Below are 19,953 nucleotides of genomic sequence, written 5' to 3'. Positions count from 1 at the left end.
ATGATAAACTCTTATCAGCTGAGATGGATGGGACATGTCAGCATGCATGTCTCAAGATTGCCCAAGCAGGGCTACTCAGAGCTCCGCTAGGACATCCGTTCACATGGGAGCCAAAGGAAAAGTTTTAAAGTCAAACTCGGAGCCTTCATGAAGGTCTGCTGACACCAACACTAGGGCAGCAGATGCCCAATCGCAACCCAGATGGTGCTCCATCATCAAAAATGGTGTCAAGACCTTCCAAAAATGGTGTCAACAAGAGTAATCACTGGCAGAGAACAGCGAGAGAGACAGAGAGTGCAGCTGATCGAGCCAACAATCTGCCTCCATCTCTATTGGCCAACAGCTGATGTCCTCACTGTGGGCGAGCCTGCAAGGCTAAGATAGGGCTCATAAACTATCTATGAACCTACAGCCAACACAGACATCTCACTTCCACCCTGCCTACCCGCAAGAAAGAATCATCTCTGACGTGAGGGATTGCCGATGATGATAAGTAGAGTGTAAAATCCCACTTCAGTTATGCATTTCGCTGGTTGATCTGCGAAAATCCCTTTGGACAAATGTGACTAGTCCGTGGCATCCGAACACAAGCAATCTGGGTCTTGAAGATTGGGCAATTCCTATTTCTGCTTCCTCGTTTCTTGTCCTGTTCAAATTTTCTGAGCTTGGGAAGGGTTGACCTTTATCAGTGGCTCCGTCGCATGCACTTTTGTAGCCCTCAAAGGCCGAAACTTATATTCACCTGCTTTAGTGAAACACTCTAAGAAATCCACAAATAAAAACAGAAAACGCTGGTAACATTCAGCAGGTTTGGCAGCATCGGCAGAGAGAGAAACAGGGTTAACGTTTCAGCTCTGTGAACTTTCATTAGAAGAACTGTTTTCAGCATTTTCTGTTTTTATTTGATTTCCAGCATCCTCAGTATCTTGTTTCTGTGCTAAAATATCCAGATCTATGCAGTTTTTACTTTGAAAAAAAATACACCATGCAAATCAGTTCTATTTGATCATTAACTTTATTGCTACTGCATGTAAAATCAATCCACTTGCATTATTGTTGGATTGCATCTGTGGATCTATCCATGGGATCTATAGTGGAAAGAACAAGATTATGTAATGCGATGATAGTGCAGTTTAGCCTGAAATCTCCTAAAAGTTAGAAATTCCCTTATGGTTTTCCCATTTCAGTATCTCACCGTGTCCATGTTAAGTTAGAACTAAACTTGAAAGAATGATGACCGCTACACCTAAAGGAGAATATACTTGTTTTTTATGGTACCCGAGGGAGGTCCAAGAATTGATGATGCTCTATCTGGAATATTTATTAAAGTGCTCAACATCTTTCCTTTACAGACAATGTAATTCATATTGACCAGTAAAACTGTTATCTATCAATAGAAAACTATTTTGATAGATTTAGCAGATATATCACAATTAATCTTTACTGTTAAATAAAAGTTAGCAATAAAAATAGTAGCCCTAAATGTATCTAAAAATACCAGAGTGAATATTTTTTAATCAATCTTGAGCTATCTGCAAATCCTGTTGCAGTTGGTGCAATTTGATTCACTTCAGGATTAGCGATATGCACAGATTAGTCAAGCCAGGAAAAGTGAATTCCTGCCCAGCGTAAGTAAAGGATATTCTAATGGCTTGCTAACATTATTGAAATGAAACATACACAGACACCTTTGTAGAAACTGCAGTCCAATGCATTGACATTCACACCAGCTCAAATCACAGTACTTCTTCTGGTTGGAGGCTCATTTTTCTTTTTGATCTCTACAAATGCATAGTTGTAGTAGTACTATACAGTCCTGCTTTGCCTTTTTTCCCCAACTTACTGAAATCAAAGATTGAAGTTCTTTAGCACTTAAGAATTCAGTGAACTGAGTTATATGATCCACATATGGTCTGTGCCACAGACTGTTTCATTTAGTTGACTGTATACATACAATATTGGAAACTACAATTTGAATTAGAAGTGAGAAGTAATTGAAGTTTTGGTCTACTGTTTGTGGATATAATACAGAAGTGAATTGTTTTAGATGGGGTTCCTTGAAAAATTTCGGCCACATATCATGAGAAAAACATTGGACTAGATTTTTCTGTCGAAATATCAGTTAGCCTATTGCTGATTACTGACAGATTTCTAGATTGACTGATTTCTAAATACAAATGACACAAGGGAATATGAGGATAGTGTGGGAAAAAGGCATTGAAGTGGATGTTCAGCCATGGTCGTATTGAATGGTGGAGCAGGCTCGATTGGCTGCATGTTCTACTCCTGCTCCTATGTTACTTATGCATAAGTGGTACAGCTACTTCAGGCAAGAAGCAGATGCATGTTTGAATGCGAATATCCAAAAGTTGTTGTCTGAGTTGCGCCACTCTGCAGATTGACTTCACAAAAAAGACATCTCGTTGACTGCCTCACCATTGCGAAGCATTGAGTGGCATGAAGTTACTATATTTGCATGGTAAATACGAACTGAACTCCTCACAGCAAGTTAAATCTTGTCCATTCCAGTCTCAAGACCTTGTTGAGTGTTAATTGCAGCCAGTAAATCTCTCTGGCACTTAAAATTAATTATTACTAGTACAGGTTTAAATTGGAGATTTTAAAAATATCGTTTTAAATTCTACATTTTTCGTTACTTTTTGTTCTGTCTTTTTTCCCTTTTAATCCAATGTTTCCTTCACTGCCTTTGTTTCTGTGCCTAATTTGACATTGAATTTATGCATTTCAATTCACTGACCTTCTCTGTCCCTCCGCTGGTTTTTTCCCAATCGTTAAATCTCATTGGTTCAGGAGGTACCCCATCGGTTGCCCTGTTCATTAAGGTCCCAAATGTTCTGTTTTCCTTGCAATCAGCTCACAAGTTCAGCAATGTTGTGGGCAAAATTATTTTGAGTTGAATGTTGCAGGAGTAAGTCTAAGTCACTAGATGTCCTGTAACAGCAAAATTTGACCCATTATATCCATCATTCTAGGGCCTGTGATTTTGTCCACACAAATCAAGATATTGATAGTACAGAAATTGGAAAGCACTCTCATCATGTGGTTTCCCCAATATAGTAATTTGTCAGTACTTTGTATTAAATGTTCTGCACTGTCTAATAGAATTGAACTTCACCATATTTCTGTATGAAGTATTAAACCAGTCGACCTCTGCCTTGTGATTATTGGAAGATAATTACAGGAATGACCAAGAAGATGGCCCACTTTTTTTTTACAGTTAATATCTGTGCATGTACATTGCTTGTCTCTTTGTCACCCATGCACAAAAGCAGAAAAACAATTAACAGTAACTGAATGCACACTATGCAGATTTGCTCACTTTCTTCGAGCTATTCTGATAGGCATGCTGTGTGCAAAATTAAATCCCTTCACACAACTTGACAGATTTGTCCAATGGCAACGTAATCATGACCTACAGTACATCTGGCTCTTGAGAATCTCTGCAAATGTTTACATAGACTGCATTACATGCTATTTTCATGTTCTAAATTAACAGCTTTGAAGACTTGCTACAAAGAGGCCCTCCTCCCAACTGATGAAGTTTCACAGGAGCATCCTGGTCCCATTAAGAATTTTGGAATTGTACCTTACCAGTCTACAAAGGTTGGACATTGGGAAGAACATAAATATTTCTGAATCTTGAGCCCCATGTTCAAAATGATATTTAACTTCTTCCTCATAATTAATCCATTGGGTGTTGACTTCTTTAGAACTTTGAAAATGCAGATACTGTTGGTGTTAAACATTTGCACCTTTTTGTTTTAGTTCTGACGCTGTATATAATTTGGTGCAGGACCACAATATTTTTATAAGTATTTTCTTTGCTTTCTCCTTCAGAGATGTCTCTGTGCCAAGCACCATATCTCAGCCTCCACCCACTGTGAAATTGCCATTGGAGGCTGCGCAGCAATATCTTTGGGTGACCGTCCTTTTGGTTTTGTTTTTTGACACATCACCACCACCACCTTCCCTGTTAGAAAATGCCTGACCTCATTTTATTTTTCCAAAAATATACTTCATTTATAAAAATTTGTCAAAAAAATTACACAGTAGTTCAAAGCAGTTCAAATTTGACATTTCTGAAAGTACAATAACGATCAGGTTCCTTCGATACAACTCTTTCTCTTCCATTTTATATGCAATGTACATTTGCATTACACAGCAAAAACATATTTGGTGCATACAGCCTGAGGGGTTTTACATGGGTTCCAGCCCCTCGGTATACTGTGGCGGGAGGACCTTACACAGTGGCCTTTCCCCATTGAGCCTTTGCAACACCTGTCCCAAGCTTTAGTGCGTCCTCAGCACGTAGTCCTGGACCTTGGAACGTGTCAGTCTGCAACACTTGGTTGTAGACAACTTTGTCTTGGAAGACCAGCAAGTTTCAGGCAGACCAAAGAGTGTCTTTCACAGAGTTGATGGTCCTCCAGCAGCAGTTGATGTTTATCTTGGTGTGCATCCCTGGGAACAGCCCGTAGAGCACAGAGTCCTGTGTTACAGAGCTGCTGAGGATGAACCTCAACAAATTGCTATCTTCTCATCATGGCACAACTGAGACTGCAAATTCAGTATACAAATGCTCAGAGGCATCAACTGCCTGCCAGCACCTTTTTGTGACGTATGTTAGAGGTCAACTATGACTCCTGAACCATCGAATAACATTTATATAGTGCATTCTACACAGTAACACATCCTAAGAATCTTCATAAAAACGTAATCAGACAAAAAAATGGCAGAGTCTAAGAAGAAGCTAATAGGGCCAGATGCCTAAAAGCTTTAACGAGCATCTTAAAGGAGAAGAGAGAGGTGGAGTGGTTTGGGAGGGAATTCCAGAGTGTAGAGTATAGACAACTAAAGGCAGGGTCCCCAATTTTTGGGGTGAAGGAAGTGGGAACCACAGGATACTGTAGTTGGAGGAACACCAGATTCTTCAAGCTGGTGAAGGTTACAAAGTTAGAGGCAAGGCCAATGAGAATATTCTCTCTAATTCCCAGTGCTTGCTGAGCAGACAACAATGAAGTAGCTGTATGTTTATTTCAGTATTGAAGTCTACCTCGGATATTCAGAGGAACTCAGGAATCAATAGTGTGTGCCCTGTTAAAATTCTGATTTCAAAAGATCTGCAGCTTTGGGCCCCAGGGTGAGAAATCCCAACAATCGTGAACAATACATGATCTTCCCAAAAGATAGCATTTTCTCTGTATTGACTTGAGGGAAATGAATTGAAGTTGAAATAATTCAGGATTATTTGTTGTACACAGTGTTCCCAAGAGGAAGTAGCAGGGAAGTGTCCGTATTAAAACATCTGAGAAATAGAACTTCCATCAGTAAAGAGACAGTGGTGCTTGTGTTTCCATGCAGTGCTTCTTTTGAAATGATGCAGTATCTCTTAATTGATGCTGATAATGAAATATACAAGAAAAAGTTTCCATTATTACTGGATTTAGATGGGTCTGAGAAATATATGTAAAACATCTCTCTCACAGTAAATATCACAAATCAGACCCCTTCTGTTCTGATACAGAAAAAAATACGAATGATGATAGAAAGCATACTTTAATGTCATGTTTTGCTTTTTTGTTCCTTTTAAAGAAACAGTTCAAAAACCAATTGGGGGTGATTGCTGAGCCTCACAGCGTGACAGTCAAGAATTAGCAATAACACCATCGCCGAGGCATCTTGGGAATAAAGCCTGCATCTTTCCTTTTTGTTAAGCTTGCAGGCTTTGCACTGTGGGGCTCTAATTCCTCCTGCTGAAACACAAACATTTAATTTTTCCTTATTATGTAGTATTTTACAGCCATTTGGCACAACAGCTCCATGCCATTGTTTATGCTGCACACAAACCTCCTTCCACATCTAACCCCGTCAAGATATCTTTCTATTCCTTTCTCCCCAGTTCGCTTCCCCTTAAGTACATCTATGCTATTTGCCTCAACTGCTCCTTGTAGTAGCAAGGTCCATATTCTGACCATACCTCTGGATAAAACAGTTTCTCCTGGATTCCCTATTGGATTTATTAGTGACTATCTTATATTTATGGTCCCTAGTTCTGGTCTCACCCGTAAGTGGAAGCATCTTCTCTGTCTACCTTATCAAACTCTTTAATAACCTTAATGACTTCCATCAGGTCATCCCTCAGTCTTTAGAAAAGAGCTCCAATCTGTTCAATCTTTCTCAAATCATGAATGGATATTGAAAAGAAAGCCCAAGAAAGTTGCACAAAATATTTTTTTTTTAATGAGTTCTCATGATTTTCTTCCTTAACCCCACCTACAAAGATTATGACTTTTAGTATACTCAGTGTTTTAATCCAGACACACATAGTTATCATCTTCTATCTACTATATGTTTTTAAATTGGAGGGTAAAAGCCCATTTATTTATCCCAATTCGTAATTTCTTTGGTGTAAATATATAGGTTGCAATGAGAAGAATGGGCAGGGAGCCTGAACCTGGTATGAAAAGCTCTGAACTTGCTCCTTGAAGATATGTCTCTCTGTATTTTGCACATATTTAATTAGACAGAATTTTCCAATCATTTTTCTGTGGTTTCTCAGCTTTTCTTGTCTCTATTCCACGGATATACTGCTTTTGGTGGTGCTGCTTTGAACCTTCCTTTCTTGATTTTTCTAACCTGCAAATGTGTTGTTTTACACTTGATTTCAACACATAGAGAAGAAATTAAGGCTAGTCACATGGCCACCTGCTGTAGCTCCTTCTTTCCTCGGACTTTGGGACTGTGAAATTCCTTGCTTCTCTCTGTACTTCCTCTTGCATTCTCATGATAGTTAAAATTGAAATTTTTCATCACACAATGAGTACTTCCTTGTTAACCTCATTCACTTTAGCTCTTCAACTTGGCTGATCCCTTGCACTATGGGCCACACATACCTTGGCATTTTGTTGTATTTGGCAAGATCAGTGGCATTACTGGTGATGGAGCAGATGGTCCATCGTTTGCAACTTATCACCATATTTGCATATTACTGAGTTACTGTCATTGGAACCCTATTCCACATCATTACTTTTGAATAACTAGTTGCAGTGCGTAAGCAATTTAGACATTGCCAAATTGGCCACAGTTCAGGGGCTCCAACTGCGAGGTGCTCTTTGGGTTTGATATCTAGATGTGGCTTATTCTGTAGATGTGACCACCAGACATAATTTGCTACAGGGTCGGTCCTGGTGCACAGAGTTGAAACAATGGTTCCATGTTTTGCTGTATCACTCTAGATATAATTCCTATTTGACTCCTCTTAAGGTGGAATGCACAGACCTACGCTTCATCCAAATTAGCTTTCAGTGCATTGGCTGTCTGGTATTATTACAGACCAGCTGGTCATTGCTCAAAATTACTCTTGTCTATCAAAAGTACAAAGATCATCTGCATGTAGCAAACTTCTGTTGCATGGATGGATGGGTTGGCCATTGGTGTACACTATATATATTGAATAGCTTCAGTGCTAGCAGACCATTTGTGGGTGCCCATTCCATTTACTGTGCCAATTCAATAGTTGCATAGTTCCATGAAAAATCAACGATTCATGAGTAATGTTAGCATGAGCTCTGTGAGAAGAGCACCTTTTCCCACTGAAAACCTTCTACACAAGCATGTAGTGATTAACAGTGCTACAGGCAGCTGAGGTCAACAAAGGCAGTTTCACTTGTTGGACTCCAATGATATGCTGGGTCAGATTAAGTAGTTGGCTCATGCAGGATGTTTCAGAGTGGAAACCTGCCTGTTCTAGGATAAACTGCTACTCCACATGGTTGTGGTTGTTGGAGGTCAATCATCTCAGCTCCAGGACATCTATGCAGGAGTTCCTCAGGGTAGTGTCTGAGCCCCAACCATCTTCAGCTGCGTCATCAGTGACCTTCCTTCAACATAAGTTCAGAAGTGGGGATGTTCGCTGGTGATTGCACAATGTTCAACACCATTCACGACTCCTCAGATACAGAAGCAGACTGTGTAGAAATGAAGTAAGAACTGGACAATATCCAGGTTTGGGCTGATAAGTGGCAAGTAACATTCAGGCCACACAAGTGCCAGGCAGTGGCCATCTCCAACAAGAGAGAATCTAACCATCTTCCAATGCCACATTCAATGGCATTATGATTGCTGAATCCCCTACTCTCAACATCCTGGGGGTTCCCATTGACCAGAAACTCAACTGGAGTAGCCATATAAATACTGTGGCTACAAGAGCAGGTCAGAGGCTCGGAATTCTGCGGCGGGTAACGCACCTATAATAAAACGAAGGATGAAATTAAACAACGGAAGAGAACAGCTTTGAGATAAGGTGAGGCGGTGCTTCTGGAGAGAGAGGTCCAGTGTGTATATGTGGCGGCGCATGGCATTGAGTGTGGATCTCCGGATGCAGCGAGAACAACAGTCCAAAGAACGTTGTATTTCTCGGAGATACCTATAATCCAGGGTGGATTCAAAACGTGAAGGATGAAACTTCAGTTGGAATCCACGTGGAATAAGTTGGAGCCGGAGACCGTCACTGAGGAAGGAGATGTGGCTGTGAAAACGAGTTTTGGTAGACACTTTATTAAACACCAGGAGGGGAATAGAAAGGAATGAAGGTGAACATGGTAAAAGAGACAAACGAAAATCCTGTCGGAGAGAAGAGGATGGTGAAGAGAGAAGGTAGGTATTCCTGGAAGAGAAGTGGCAGTGAATTAAATATTAAAAGCAAAATACTGCAGATGCTGGAAATCTGAAATAAAAACATAAAGGTCACATACTCTGCTTCTCTCTCCACAGATGCTGCCAGACCTGCTGAGTATATCCAGCAATTTTGTTTTTTTTTCAGATTTCCACCATCAGCAGTATTTTGCTTTTATTTTAGTGAGTAACTTACCTTCTGATTCCCCAAAGCCAGTTCACCATCTACAAGGCATAAGTCAAGAGTGTGATGGAATGCTCTCCACTTGCCTGGATGGGTGCAGTTCCAACAACACTCAAGAAACTCGACACCATCCAGGACAAAGCAGCCCGCTTGGTTGACACCCCATCCACAAACATTCACTCCCTCCACCACCGACGCACAGTGGCAGCAGTGTGTACAATCTACAAGATGCATTGCAGCAATGCACCAAGGCTCCTGAGACAGCACCTTCCAAATCTGCGACCTCTAGCACCTATAAGGACAAGGGCAGCAGATGTATGGGAACACCACCACCTGCAAGTTCCCCTCCTAGCCACACACCATCCTGACTTGGAACTATATCGCCGTTCCTTCACTGTTGCTGGGTCAAAATCCTGGAACACCCTTCCTAACAGCACTGTGGGTGTACCTACCCCACGTGGACTGCAGCGATTCAAGAAGGCAGCTCACCACCACCATCTCAAGGGCAATTAGAGATGGGCAATAAATGCTGGCCTCGCCAGTGACGCCCACATCCCACAAATGAATTTAAAAAAACATGAGAAAGTCACTTGAAAATGTGATGTTTCAATAGCTCGTATGTGGAGGGTGCAGAGATTTACTGGTATGGTAACTGGGATGATGGGCCTCAGATAATTGGAGGGACCAGTGAAGCTGGGATTGTTCTCCTTAGACCAGATAAGGTTAAGGGGAAATTTAGTAAAGTTGCTCATAATTATGAGGGGTTTTGATGCAGTAAATAGGAAGAAACTGTTTTCACTGGCAGGGTTAAGGTAATTGGCAAAAGAACCTGAGGAGAGATGAGAGATTTTTCTTTCGGCAAGTTATTGTGATCTAGAATTAACGGGGGGTGTAGGCAGATTTAATAGTAACTTGCAAAAGGGAATTTGATAAAGACTGAAGTGGGAAAAATGCAGGCGAATGGGACCAATTGGAATGGCCTCCTCCTGTGCTGTATGATCATATGTGTGAGACAATAGAGACATTGGTCTGAAGTTCTTCAGGCTCATAGGGCCTTTATCAGGTTTGTAAGGGGCTGTGGTCCTTGCACAGTGCCATATTTTGGGAATCTGACATCACTCTGAGCATATTTTGAACTAATCAAGCAGCCAATGAAATGCTTTTGGTCCAAAGTGTTTGATCTGCTCACATCCGATGTTGAGGTCAGCTACTTCATTTCATATCTTGATGCCGTCTAACAGCTTGGACGTGATAAATTGCCTAGTAAGCCTAGGATAAGATATTTGGGAATCAAACAATTTCAGTATTTTGGTCCTTTTTATTGTTGTCGTTGGAATTTATTCAACAATTCAGGAACAGCTGGTGGGCAATGTGACATTGTAGTATATGCTCAGTTTTGTGCAGTCATTCCTGAGTACTTTTATGGTTCTCCAAGCTTTTCAGCTACTGTGAGTCGTATCAGTTGATTCAATCAGCTGTTAGTTTTATGCTGTTCATTTTGCTTGCAATAATGAATTTGTCACCTGCAATTAATGTATCAACTGCAAAAGATTTTGTCTGGAAGTATTCTAAGTAATCAACATATAGCTCTTTAGTTTCATCAGATAATACTGAATATAATTTATACAGTGGTGTATATTCCTTCCTACAGCTTCTGTATCAATTCTGCAAGACAATAATAGTTCATACAAAGTTAGGTGGAAATGCAAGTTGTGAGGAGGACACAGAGAGGCTGCAAAGAGACATAGACAGGTTAAGTGAGTGGGCAACAAAGTGACAGATAAGTATAATGTGAGGACGTGTGAGGTTATTCACTTTACTCAGAATATTTTTAAAAGGCGTGAAACTTGTAAATGCTGATGCTCAGAGAGACTTGGGTGAATTTGTACAAAGAACACAAAAAGTTAGCATGTAGATACAGCAACTAATTAGGACATGTTGGCCTTTATTGCAAGGGGATTGGAGTACAATTCAAAAATCTTGCTACGATTGTACAGGGCTTTGGTGAGACCACACCTGGAATACTGCATGCAGTTTTGGTCTCCATATTTAAGGAAGGATATACCTGCATTGGAGGCGGAACAGTGAAGGTTCACTTGATTAGCCCCTGTGATGAGAGGGTTGTCCTATGATAGGCTGAGTAAATTGGTCCTATATGCTCTGGAGTTAAGAATAATGAGGTGATCTCATTGAAACATACAAGATTCTGAAGTGGCTTGACAGGGAAGACACTGAGAGCTTATTTCCACTGGCTGGGGATTCTGAAACATGGGGGTACAGTCTCAGGATATGGGGCCGATCATTTAGGACCGAGATAATGAGAAATTTCTTCACTCAAAGGGTTGTGAATCTTTGGAATTCTCTACCCCAGAGGGTTGTGGAAACTTTGTCGTTGAATATATTTAAGGCTGGGAGAGACAGATGTTTGGCCTCTCGGAATCAAGGGATATGGAGAGCGGGCAGGAAAGTGGAGTTGACTCCGAAGGTCAGCCATGATTATATTGAATGGCGGAGCAGGCTCGATGGGCTGTATGGCCGACTCCTTCTTCTATTTCTTATTTTCTTATATTCTCTCAGATGCACCTGCTAAATCTTTGGCTGCACTCATGTCTACTGAGAAACTTTACCTATGTGCCTGCTTAAGATTAAAACAATGATAAAGTAAGGTTGACCTTAATCACCAGTAGGTCGGTGTTGCGAGCTTGGAACTGAATCTTGAATCATTTTCTCTCATTGATTGGCAATAGATTGCTGACAAACCAAATCAGGGTTGTAGCCACTTTGCCAGTGGCTGTCATTGATTGAGTTGGGAAGCTTGTGGTCGTGTGAAAGGGACAATTGATATAGTTCTGCATACACGTGATGAGGATTGTATGCATGAGACAAACGGAGTTTAAAAGAGTGAGACCGGCAGGAAGGAGTGAAAGTGTGCGAGACTTCACTTGAAGAGCAGAGGGAAGGAGCGAGAACACAGGCACGGTTGGAAACATGACGTCAGGAATAAAAAGTGACATCGGCACTGGGGAAGGAGCTGATTGGTGAGTAGCTGGTCAGTAATTCTACTTTCTAGTCTGTAGTTTATAATAACTAGTCTGTATAGTAAAGTTAAGGTATGGCAGGGCAGCTCAACCACGTGGAATATGGATCCTGTGACATGGGAGGTCGTGGATGCTTCCCATGGCCTGGATGACCACATGTGCAGGAAGTGTCATCAGCTGCAGAAACCTGAGCTCTGGGTTTCGGAACTCGAGCAGCGGCTGGAGTCACTGTGGCGCATCCTCAAGGCTGAGAACTACAAGGATAACACGTTTAGAGAGTGCAAGCAGAGAGGGAGTGGGTGACCGCCAGACAGTCTTGGAGGACTAGGCAGGTAGTTCAGGAGTCCCCTGAGTCCATCTCGCTCACTAACTGGTTTTCTGTTTTGGAAACTGGTGAGGGTGATGGCTCTTCAGAGGAGTGCAGTCAGGGCCAAGTCGGTGGCACCACAGATGGCTCAGCTGCACAGGAGGGAAGGAAAAAGAGTAACAGTGGTAGGTTATTCTGGAACAGACAGGCATTTCTAAGGCCGTAGATGTGACTTCAGGATAGTATGTTGCTTCCCTGGTGCCGGGGTAAAGGATGTCGCTGTGCGGCTGGACAGTCTTCTAGGGGAGGGTGAATAGCCAGAGATTGTGGTCCACATCGGTACCAACAACATAGGTAGAAAGAGGGATGAGGTTCTAAAGGCACATTTTGGAGAGCTAGGAAAGAGATTATAAAGTAGGACTTCAAAGACCGTGATCTCAGGATTACTCCCAGTGCCAAGTGCTAGTGAGTACAGAAATAGGAGGATAGAGCAAATGAACGCATGGCTGGAGAGATGGTGCAGGAGAGAGAGCGTTAGATTTCTGAGGCATTGGGACCGGTTCTGGGGCAGGTGGGGTTTGTACAAGAAGGCCAGGTTACACCTTAGTGGGACTGGGACCAACATCCTCACACGGAGATTTGCTAGTGCTGTTGGGGAGGATTTAAACTAGCTTGGCAAGAGGATGGGAACGTGTGAGACATTTCAGATAGGAGCGAAACAAAGCTGGTAATGGTAGCAAGAAACGTAGTAAGTGAAATTGAAAGGCAGCGGGAACAAAGGCCAAATTGGGTCAAATTATGGAAAAATGTTAAAAAGGCAAAATTAAAGGCATTCTATCTGCATACGGCATTCGTAACACACTAGATGAATTGATGGCGCAAATGGAATTAAACAGATCTGATCTAATTCCCATTACAAAGACGTGGCAGCAGGGTGACCAAAGCTAGGAACTGAATATTCAAGGGTATTTGATATTTAGGAATGATCGGCAAAAAGGGAAAGGAGGTGGTTTGGTGCTGTTAATAATGGGCGAGATCAGTACATTAGTGAGAGAGGATCTTGGATTGGAAGTTCAAGATGTAGAATCAGTTTGGGTGGTGCTAAGAAACAGCAAGGGGCAGCAAACATTGGTGGGAGTTATTTATAGGCCACCAAACAGGAATGGTAATGTAGGGCATGGTATAAATCAGGAAATTAGAGGTGCATATAACAAGGGTGACACAGTAATCATGGGGGACCTCAATCTACATGTAGATTAGGTAAACCTAATTAGCACTAATGCTGTGGAGGACAAATTCCTGGAATGTATACGAGATGGTTTTCTAGAACTAGTATGCTGAGGAACCAACTGGAGAACGGGCTATTTTAAATCTAGTATTCTGCAATGAGAAAGGGCTAATTAATAATCTCATTGTAAAGGAGCCTTTAGGGATGAGTGACCATAATAATAGAATTTTACGTTAAGTTTGAAAGTGATGTAGTTCAATCTGAAACTCGGCTCTTAAATCTAAACAAAGGAAACTACAAAGGTATAAGGGGCAAGTTGGCTGTGGTAGATTGGAAAACTACATTAAAAGGTATGATGGTAGATGGGCAGTGGCTAGCATTTAAATAATTAATACAGGTTTACAACAAATATACATTCCTTTGAGGCACAAAAACCCAATAGGAAAAGTGATCCAACTGTGGTTAACAAGAGAAGTTAAAGATTGTATTAGATCAAAAGAAGAGGCTTATAAAGTTGCCAAATAAATAGTAAGGCTGAGGATTGGGAGCATTTTAGAATTCAGCAAAGGAGGACCAAGAAACTGATAAAGGAAAAATAGAATATGAATGTAAATGAGCGAAAAATATAAAAAAGACTGTAAAAGCTTCTATAGGTATGTAAAAAGAAAGAGATTAGCAAAGACAAATGTGGGCCCATTACAGGCAGAGACAGGATAATTTAGAATGGGGAACTAGGAAATGACAGAGAGACTGAACAAATACTTTGTGTCTGTCTTCATGGAGGAAGATACAAAAAAACCTCCCAGAAAAGCTACTCTCAGGAATAGTTTCATGGCACCATCATCAATTATTTTTAAAACCCATCTGGTTCACTAATGTCCTTCAGAAAAGAAAATCTTCCAAGCTTACCTGGTCTGGCCTACATATGGCTCCAGACCCACAGCAATGTGGTTGATTCTTAACTGACCTCTGAAGTGGCCCAGCAAGCCACTCAGTTGTCAAGGGCAATTAGAGATGAGCAATGGGGAAGTGGAAGAAATTAGTATTAGTAAAAAAGTAGTATTGGAGAAATTTATGGGACTGAAAGTTGCTAAATCCCCTCGACCTGATGATACATATTCCAGAATCTTGAAAGAGATGGCTGTCGCGATGGTGGATGCATTGGTGGTCCTCTTCCAAAATTCTGTACATTCTGGAACAGTTCCAGCAGATTGGAAGGTAGCAAATGTAACCCCACTACTTAAGAAAGGAGGTAGAGAGGAAATGGGGAACTACAGACCTGTTAGCCTGACATCAGTAGTAGGGAACGTGCTATAATTTATTATAAAGGATGTGATAACTAGACACTTAGAAATAATGGTAGGATTAGGACGAGTCAACCTGGATTTATGAAAGGGAAGTCATATTTGACAAACCTGTTAGAGATTTTTGAGGATGTTGCTTGTAGCATAGATAAAGGAGAACCAGTAGATACGATGTATTTGGATTTTCGGAAGGCTTTCGATGAGGTTGCACACAAGAGGTTAGTAATTAGGATTAGAGCACATGGGATTAGGGGAATATACTGCCCTGGGTTGAGAATTGATTAACAGACAGAAAGCAGAGAGCAGAAATAAATGGGTCATTCTCAGGTTGGCAGGCTGTGACTGGTGGGGTACCCCAGGGATCAGTGCTTGGGCCCCAGCTATTCACAATCTATATCAATGATTTGGATGTGGGGACCAAATGTAATAGTTCCAAGTTTGCTGATGACGCAAAACTGAGTGGGAATGTGAGTTGTGAGGAGGATGCATAGAGGCTTCAAGGGGATTTAGACAGGCTAAATGAGTGGGCAAGAACATGGCAGATGGAATATAATGTGGAAAAATGTGAAGTTATTCACTTTGGTAGGAAGAACAGAAATGCAGAGTATTTTTTCTGAAATGGTGAGAGATTGGGAAGTGCTGGTCCAAAGGGACCTGGGTGTCCCTGTTCATGAGTCACTGAAAGCTAACCTGCAGGTGCAGCAAGCAATTGGGAAGGCATATGTGATGTTGGCCTTTATTGCAAGAGGATTTGAGTACAGGAGTAAACAAGTCTTGCTGCAATTGTATTGAGCCTTGCTGAGACTGCACCTGCAGTATTGTTTACAGCTTTGGTCTCCTTATCTAAGAAAGGATATACTTGCCATAAAGGGGGTGCAATGAAGGTTCACCAGCCTAATTCCTGGGATGCGGGATTGTCCTATGAGGGGAGATTGAGGAGGCTGAGCCTGTATTCTCTTGAATTTCGAAGAATGAGAGGTGATCTCATGGAAACATACAAAATTCTTACAGGGCTTGACAGGGTAGATGCAGGAAGGATGTTTCCCCTGGCTGGGGCGGGTCTAGAACCAGGGACACAGCCTCAGAATAAGTGGTAGGCCATTTATCTCTGAGATGAGAGGGAATTTCTTTGCTCAGAGGGTGGTGAATCTTTGGAATTCTTTACTTGAGAGGGCAGTGGAGGCTCCGTCATTGAGCATGTTAAAGACAGAGATTGATAGATTCCCAGATATGAAAGGCATCAAAGGATATGAGGATAGTGCAGGAAAATGGCATTGAGTTTTTAGATTAGATTAGAGATACAGCACTGAAACAGGCCCTTCGGCCCACCGAGTCTGTGCCGACCAGCAACCACCCATTTATACTAATCCTACACTAATCCCATATTCCTACCAAACATCCCCATCTGTCCCTATATTTCCCTACCACCTACCTATACTAGTGACAATTTATAATGGCCAATTTACCTACCAACCTGCAAGTCTTTTGGCTTGTGGGAGGAAACCGGAGCACCCGGAGAAAACCCACGCAGACACAGGGAGAACTTGCAAACTCCACACAGGCAGTAGGGGAGCAGGCTTGAGGGCCGAATGGCCGTCTCCTGCTCCTTGTTCCTATGCATGTCTTTTTACTGTTAATATTGTAATTGTCGATAGTTTCGTTTATTACCTCTTAAATTTTTCACATCCTTGTACAAGAGGCTAGATGTGATATAAATGAGCAGCTATGAAGGAGTGCAGCAGGAGAGGTACAAGTTCAGCTGCCTTTTTCTTGCTGTCTAATTGCAAACACTTGAATTTTGTTTTGAGTACAATAAGTGGAAAACGAAGAGAGCAAATCAAGGTTTTGAGGAATACTACAAAAAGCAGGATGAATTCACTTATTGTACAATCTGTGTAACTCGCTCAAAATGACTTGCTGGTGATAAGTTTGCTTCCCAGGTCTGTTCGTTTGTCATTCGCCTTTTGCCGCCATGATATCATGAGGAGATGAGAAGTGTAATTTGATGAACTAGGAAAACTGAGCTAGACTAGCTTGCCACATTTGAATTATGACAGCTGCTAGGCTGTAAATGGAGTAACATGGGCATGCATAGACCGATCTATTGTCCACACTGATTCAGCTTTCCAGATGGAAGATGCTATTATGGGGGAGGAAAATTGTAATCCAGATCCCTCCCCAAAGAAACTTTGCAATGTCAGAACAACAAATACTGCATATTACAACACAAATGAACCACATAAAAATGATAGATTTTTTTTTTGTTTAATGTTACAGATCAGGCACTCATTATTATCATAGGTGGACACATTGAAGAATTCGCACAGAGAGGGCGAGTATAGGAGTCTTCAGAGACTGCATGTCTATTCACAAGATGATGTGTGGGCTATCATGCAGTGAAACAAAATCAAACATTGTATTGCAAGAATGACACATCCATCACGCATCTGTCAGCTTTTCACTTCACACTGCTTACTATCTTTGTGGATCTTTAGCAATCTCTTTTGCCCAATGGCCCAAGTGCTATTTTCCCCAGAGCCGCAATGTCTGACCATTTCCTACCACAGTATCTGAAATGTGTTTCATCTAAATCTCCACACTGCACAGGATTGTCTTGCGGGCCAAAACAAGGAACAGATTTGAGCCACACGGGTTCCCAAACCTCCTTACTGCTATGAGGTGTAGTGTACTTTCTTAGTTTTTTTTAATTAAAGTTAAAAACATAAACTTAGAATGAGGCATCCTACAATTATAGTTAGGAAAACTAATTCTTCAGTGATAAAGTATCTGATGCGGTGAATGTTGATGGCTTTCTCGCTTCTTCTGACACTAGAGCTGCAGAGCTTGAGCAACAACTGCTGGATCGATTTCTACATAAGCTTTTGATATGGGGAATATCCTGAAAAAGATGGTGCACTCATACTGCACACATTGGATTTAAAACAGCATTGCATGTAAATATTGAGGCATAAACCTTTTTGAAAGAATTAATGTTTCGGCTACTATTAAAATAGACGGAGGGTATTCACAAATTCTTGAGAGTGAGGCTGTTGGGTCTGCTTCTGGAGTATATTTATTCTCATAATACGGTAAGGGATTGCTGTTTGGAGATCTATGCCTCTTGCCATTGTTTTCCATGGTATTAGTAATTGTGCAAGGTGTTTGTCACCTTGTGGATTGGTTTTGTGCCACTGGAAAGTGTTTCATTTTGTATAAGCATGGGTGTCCTTCCAATGTTGTTTGAATGCCCCAGTGTCTGGTATTTGTTTGTCTGTGGCCAGGTGTGATGAAGGGGTTAAATGCGTAACTTCAAAGTTCTATGTATGATTTGCTTGATGTCATGTATATTGTTTGTGCTGCTCTACAATGCATTTTGAAAAATGTAATAAAGCAAGCATTTTTTTTTAAAAGACGGGATGATTCATTGAGCTAATTAAGAACTGTTGTTTTGTCTGAGTTGAAAGCTGACTCCAAATTTCCTGACTGGCTCCCATTCTCTGGACCTGAACTTTTGGTCTACCTCACTGGCTTTACTTTCTACAGTTCTTTGAATTTTCTCAGCTACTTGAAGCAATAATTATATCAGGGACTGGGAAAGAGGACATAGTGGGCAAAAAATAAAAACAAAGTCATTTCTAGAATTTTTTTTCTCCATTGGTTGCAAGGCAGGTCATTGAAAAATTGAGTGTGCTGGACATGCAAAAGCACAATTTATTTTGTTACGAACATAAGGCACTTCATATCATTTCTAATGAAATTCAGCAGTGTTTTGATGCATTGGTAAACTCTAGTTCTGGAAGGGTTTATCAAATTCTGACTGATCACAGCATGGCTTCTTTCAAACATTCTGACTCTCTAATTTCTCTCAGTAACGAGTTTTGTTCTGTGTAATAAAATATTCATGCTAAAATGAGTTTTAGACTAATTATCTCCAGCCAACATTCGCCTGTGCAGTAATTTTCTGTTCGCTGGTAAGTTGATTGCTGATTCAGTGGTCCAAGCCATCCAGTCTGGCTCAGTACCTGCTTGTAATATTATATTTCGGATGGTTGGCTACACACATCCAGACTTCATTCTCATTACTGCTGAGACAGATTTGTGAAGAAAATGTAGCAGTAACAAAGCAGGTTCGAAAAAAATATTAGAAAATCCTGTATAATGAGAACATTTCTAACCCTTCCAAGTTTTCACTGCAGGGAAGCCCATGGGAGCAATCAGGTTATTTTTTCAGAAGCAGAATTAAAATGTTCATTTAATGAATAATTATGAAATTGTTATAGTAAGTTTTGTGGCTCCAAGGTACAAGTTAGTGAAGGCCATGTCGACTGCGACCAGATGCATAACTAATATGGCCTATTTGAAGGAAATGATGAAAAGTTTATTCACTCAGTTAATAAGTAATTCCTTGTAGTTGCTAAGTCACTCCTTTCTGTTTTCTCCCTCAGTTTTCTATCCCGACTTCCAACCTCTTCTGTCAGCATTTACTGCCTTGCTGGGGTAGAATACATGGGCATAGCAACCTCGCAAATGGTCATTTTTGATATGTGAGCCTTGAAAATGAGTGTTAGCAGGCTATTTGGCTGTGGAATACCTCAAGCTATCCTGATACTTCTTCTGCTTTGGCCTTCTTGTCTCGGGAGACAATTGGTAAGCGCCTGCAGGTGGTCAGTGGTTTGTGGAGCAGCGCCTGGAGTGGCTATAAAGGCCAATACTAGAGTGACAGACTCTTCCACAGGTGCTGCAGATAAAATTGGTTGTCAGGGCTGTTTTGCAGTTGGCTCTCCCCTTGCGCTTCTGTCTTTTTTCCTGCCAACTGCTAAGTCTCTTCAACTCGCCACACTTTAGCCCCACCTTTATGGCTGCCCGCCAGCTCTGGCGAACGCTGGTAACTGACTCCCACGACTTGTGACCAATGTCACAGGACTTCATGTCGCGTTTGCAGACGTCTTTAAAGTGGAGACATGGACGGCCGGTGGGTCTGATACCAGTGGCGAGCTTGCTGTACAATGTGGCCTTGGGGATCCTGCCATCTTCCATGCGTCTCACATGGCCAAGCCATCTCAAGTGCCGCTGACTCAGTAGTGTGTATAAGCTGGGGATGTTGGCCGCCTCGAGGACTTCTGTGTTGGAGATGCGGTCCTGCCACCTGATGCCAAGTATTCTCCGGAGGCAGCGAAGATGGAATGAATTGAGACGTC

The 19,953-nt window shown here is 41.5% G+C and overlaps 1 protein-coding gene across 4 annotated transcripts in view; it reads left to right on the top strand.

Annotated features, from left to right (window-relative positions):
• Nucleotides 1-19,953, top strand: part of exoc4 (exocyst complex component 4) — a 606,100-nt gene that overhangs the window by 189,754 nt on the left and 396,393 nt on the right. Inside the window, exon 9 of one of the 4 annotated variants that reach the window (XM_068059448.1) lies at nucleotides 17,033-18,031. The exons of the other annotated variants lie outside the window; for them this stretch is intronic. Coding sequence (XP_067915549.1) covers nucleotides 17,033-17,097 — 65 coding nt within the window. The 3' untranslated portion in view covers nucleotides 17,098-18,031. Of the gene's footprint in view, nucleotides 1-17,032; nucleotides 18,032-19,953 lie in introns of those variants that run through there. 4 annotated transcript variants of the gene reach the window in all.

The sequence above is a fragment of the Heterodontus francisci genome, chromosome 27, assembly GCF_036365525.1.
Source record: "Heterodontus francisci isolate sHetFra1 chromosome 27, sHetFra1.hap1, whole genome shotgun sequence".
Lineage (NCBI taxonomy): Eukaryota > Metazoa > Chordata > Chondrichthyes > Heterodontiformes > Heterodontidae > Heterodontus > Heterodontus francisci.
The sequence above is the reverse complement of the archived record's forward strand: the minus strand, read 5'-3'. Positions and strand labels throughout refer to the sequence as shown.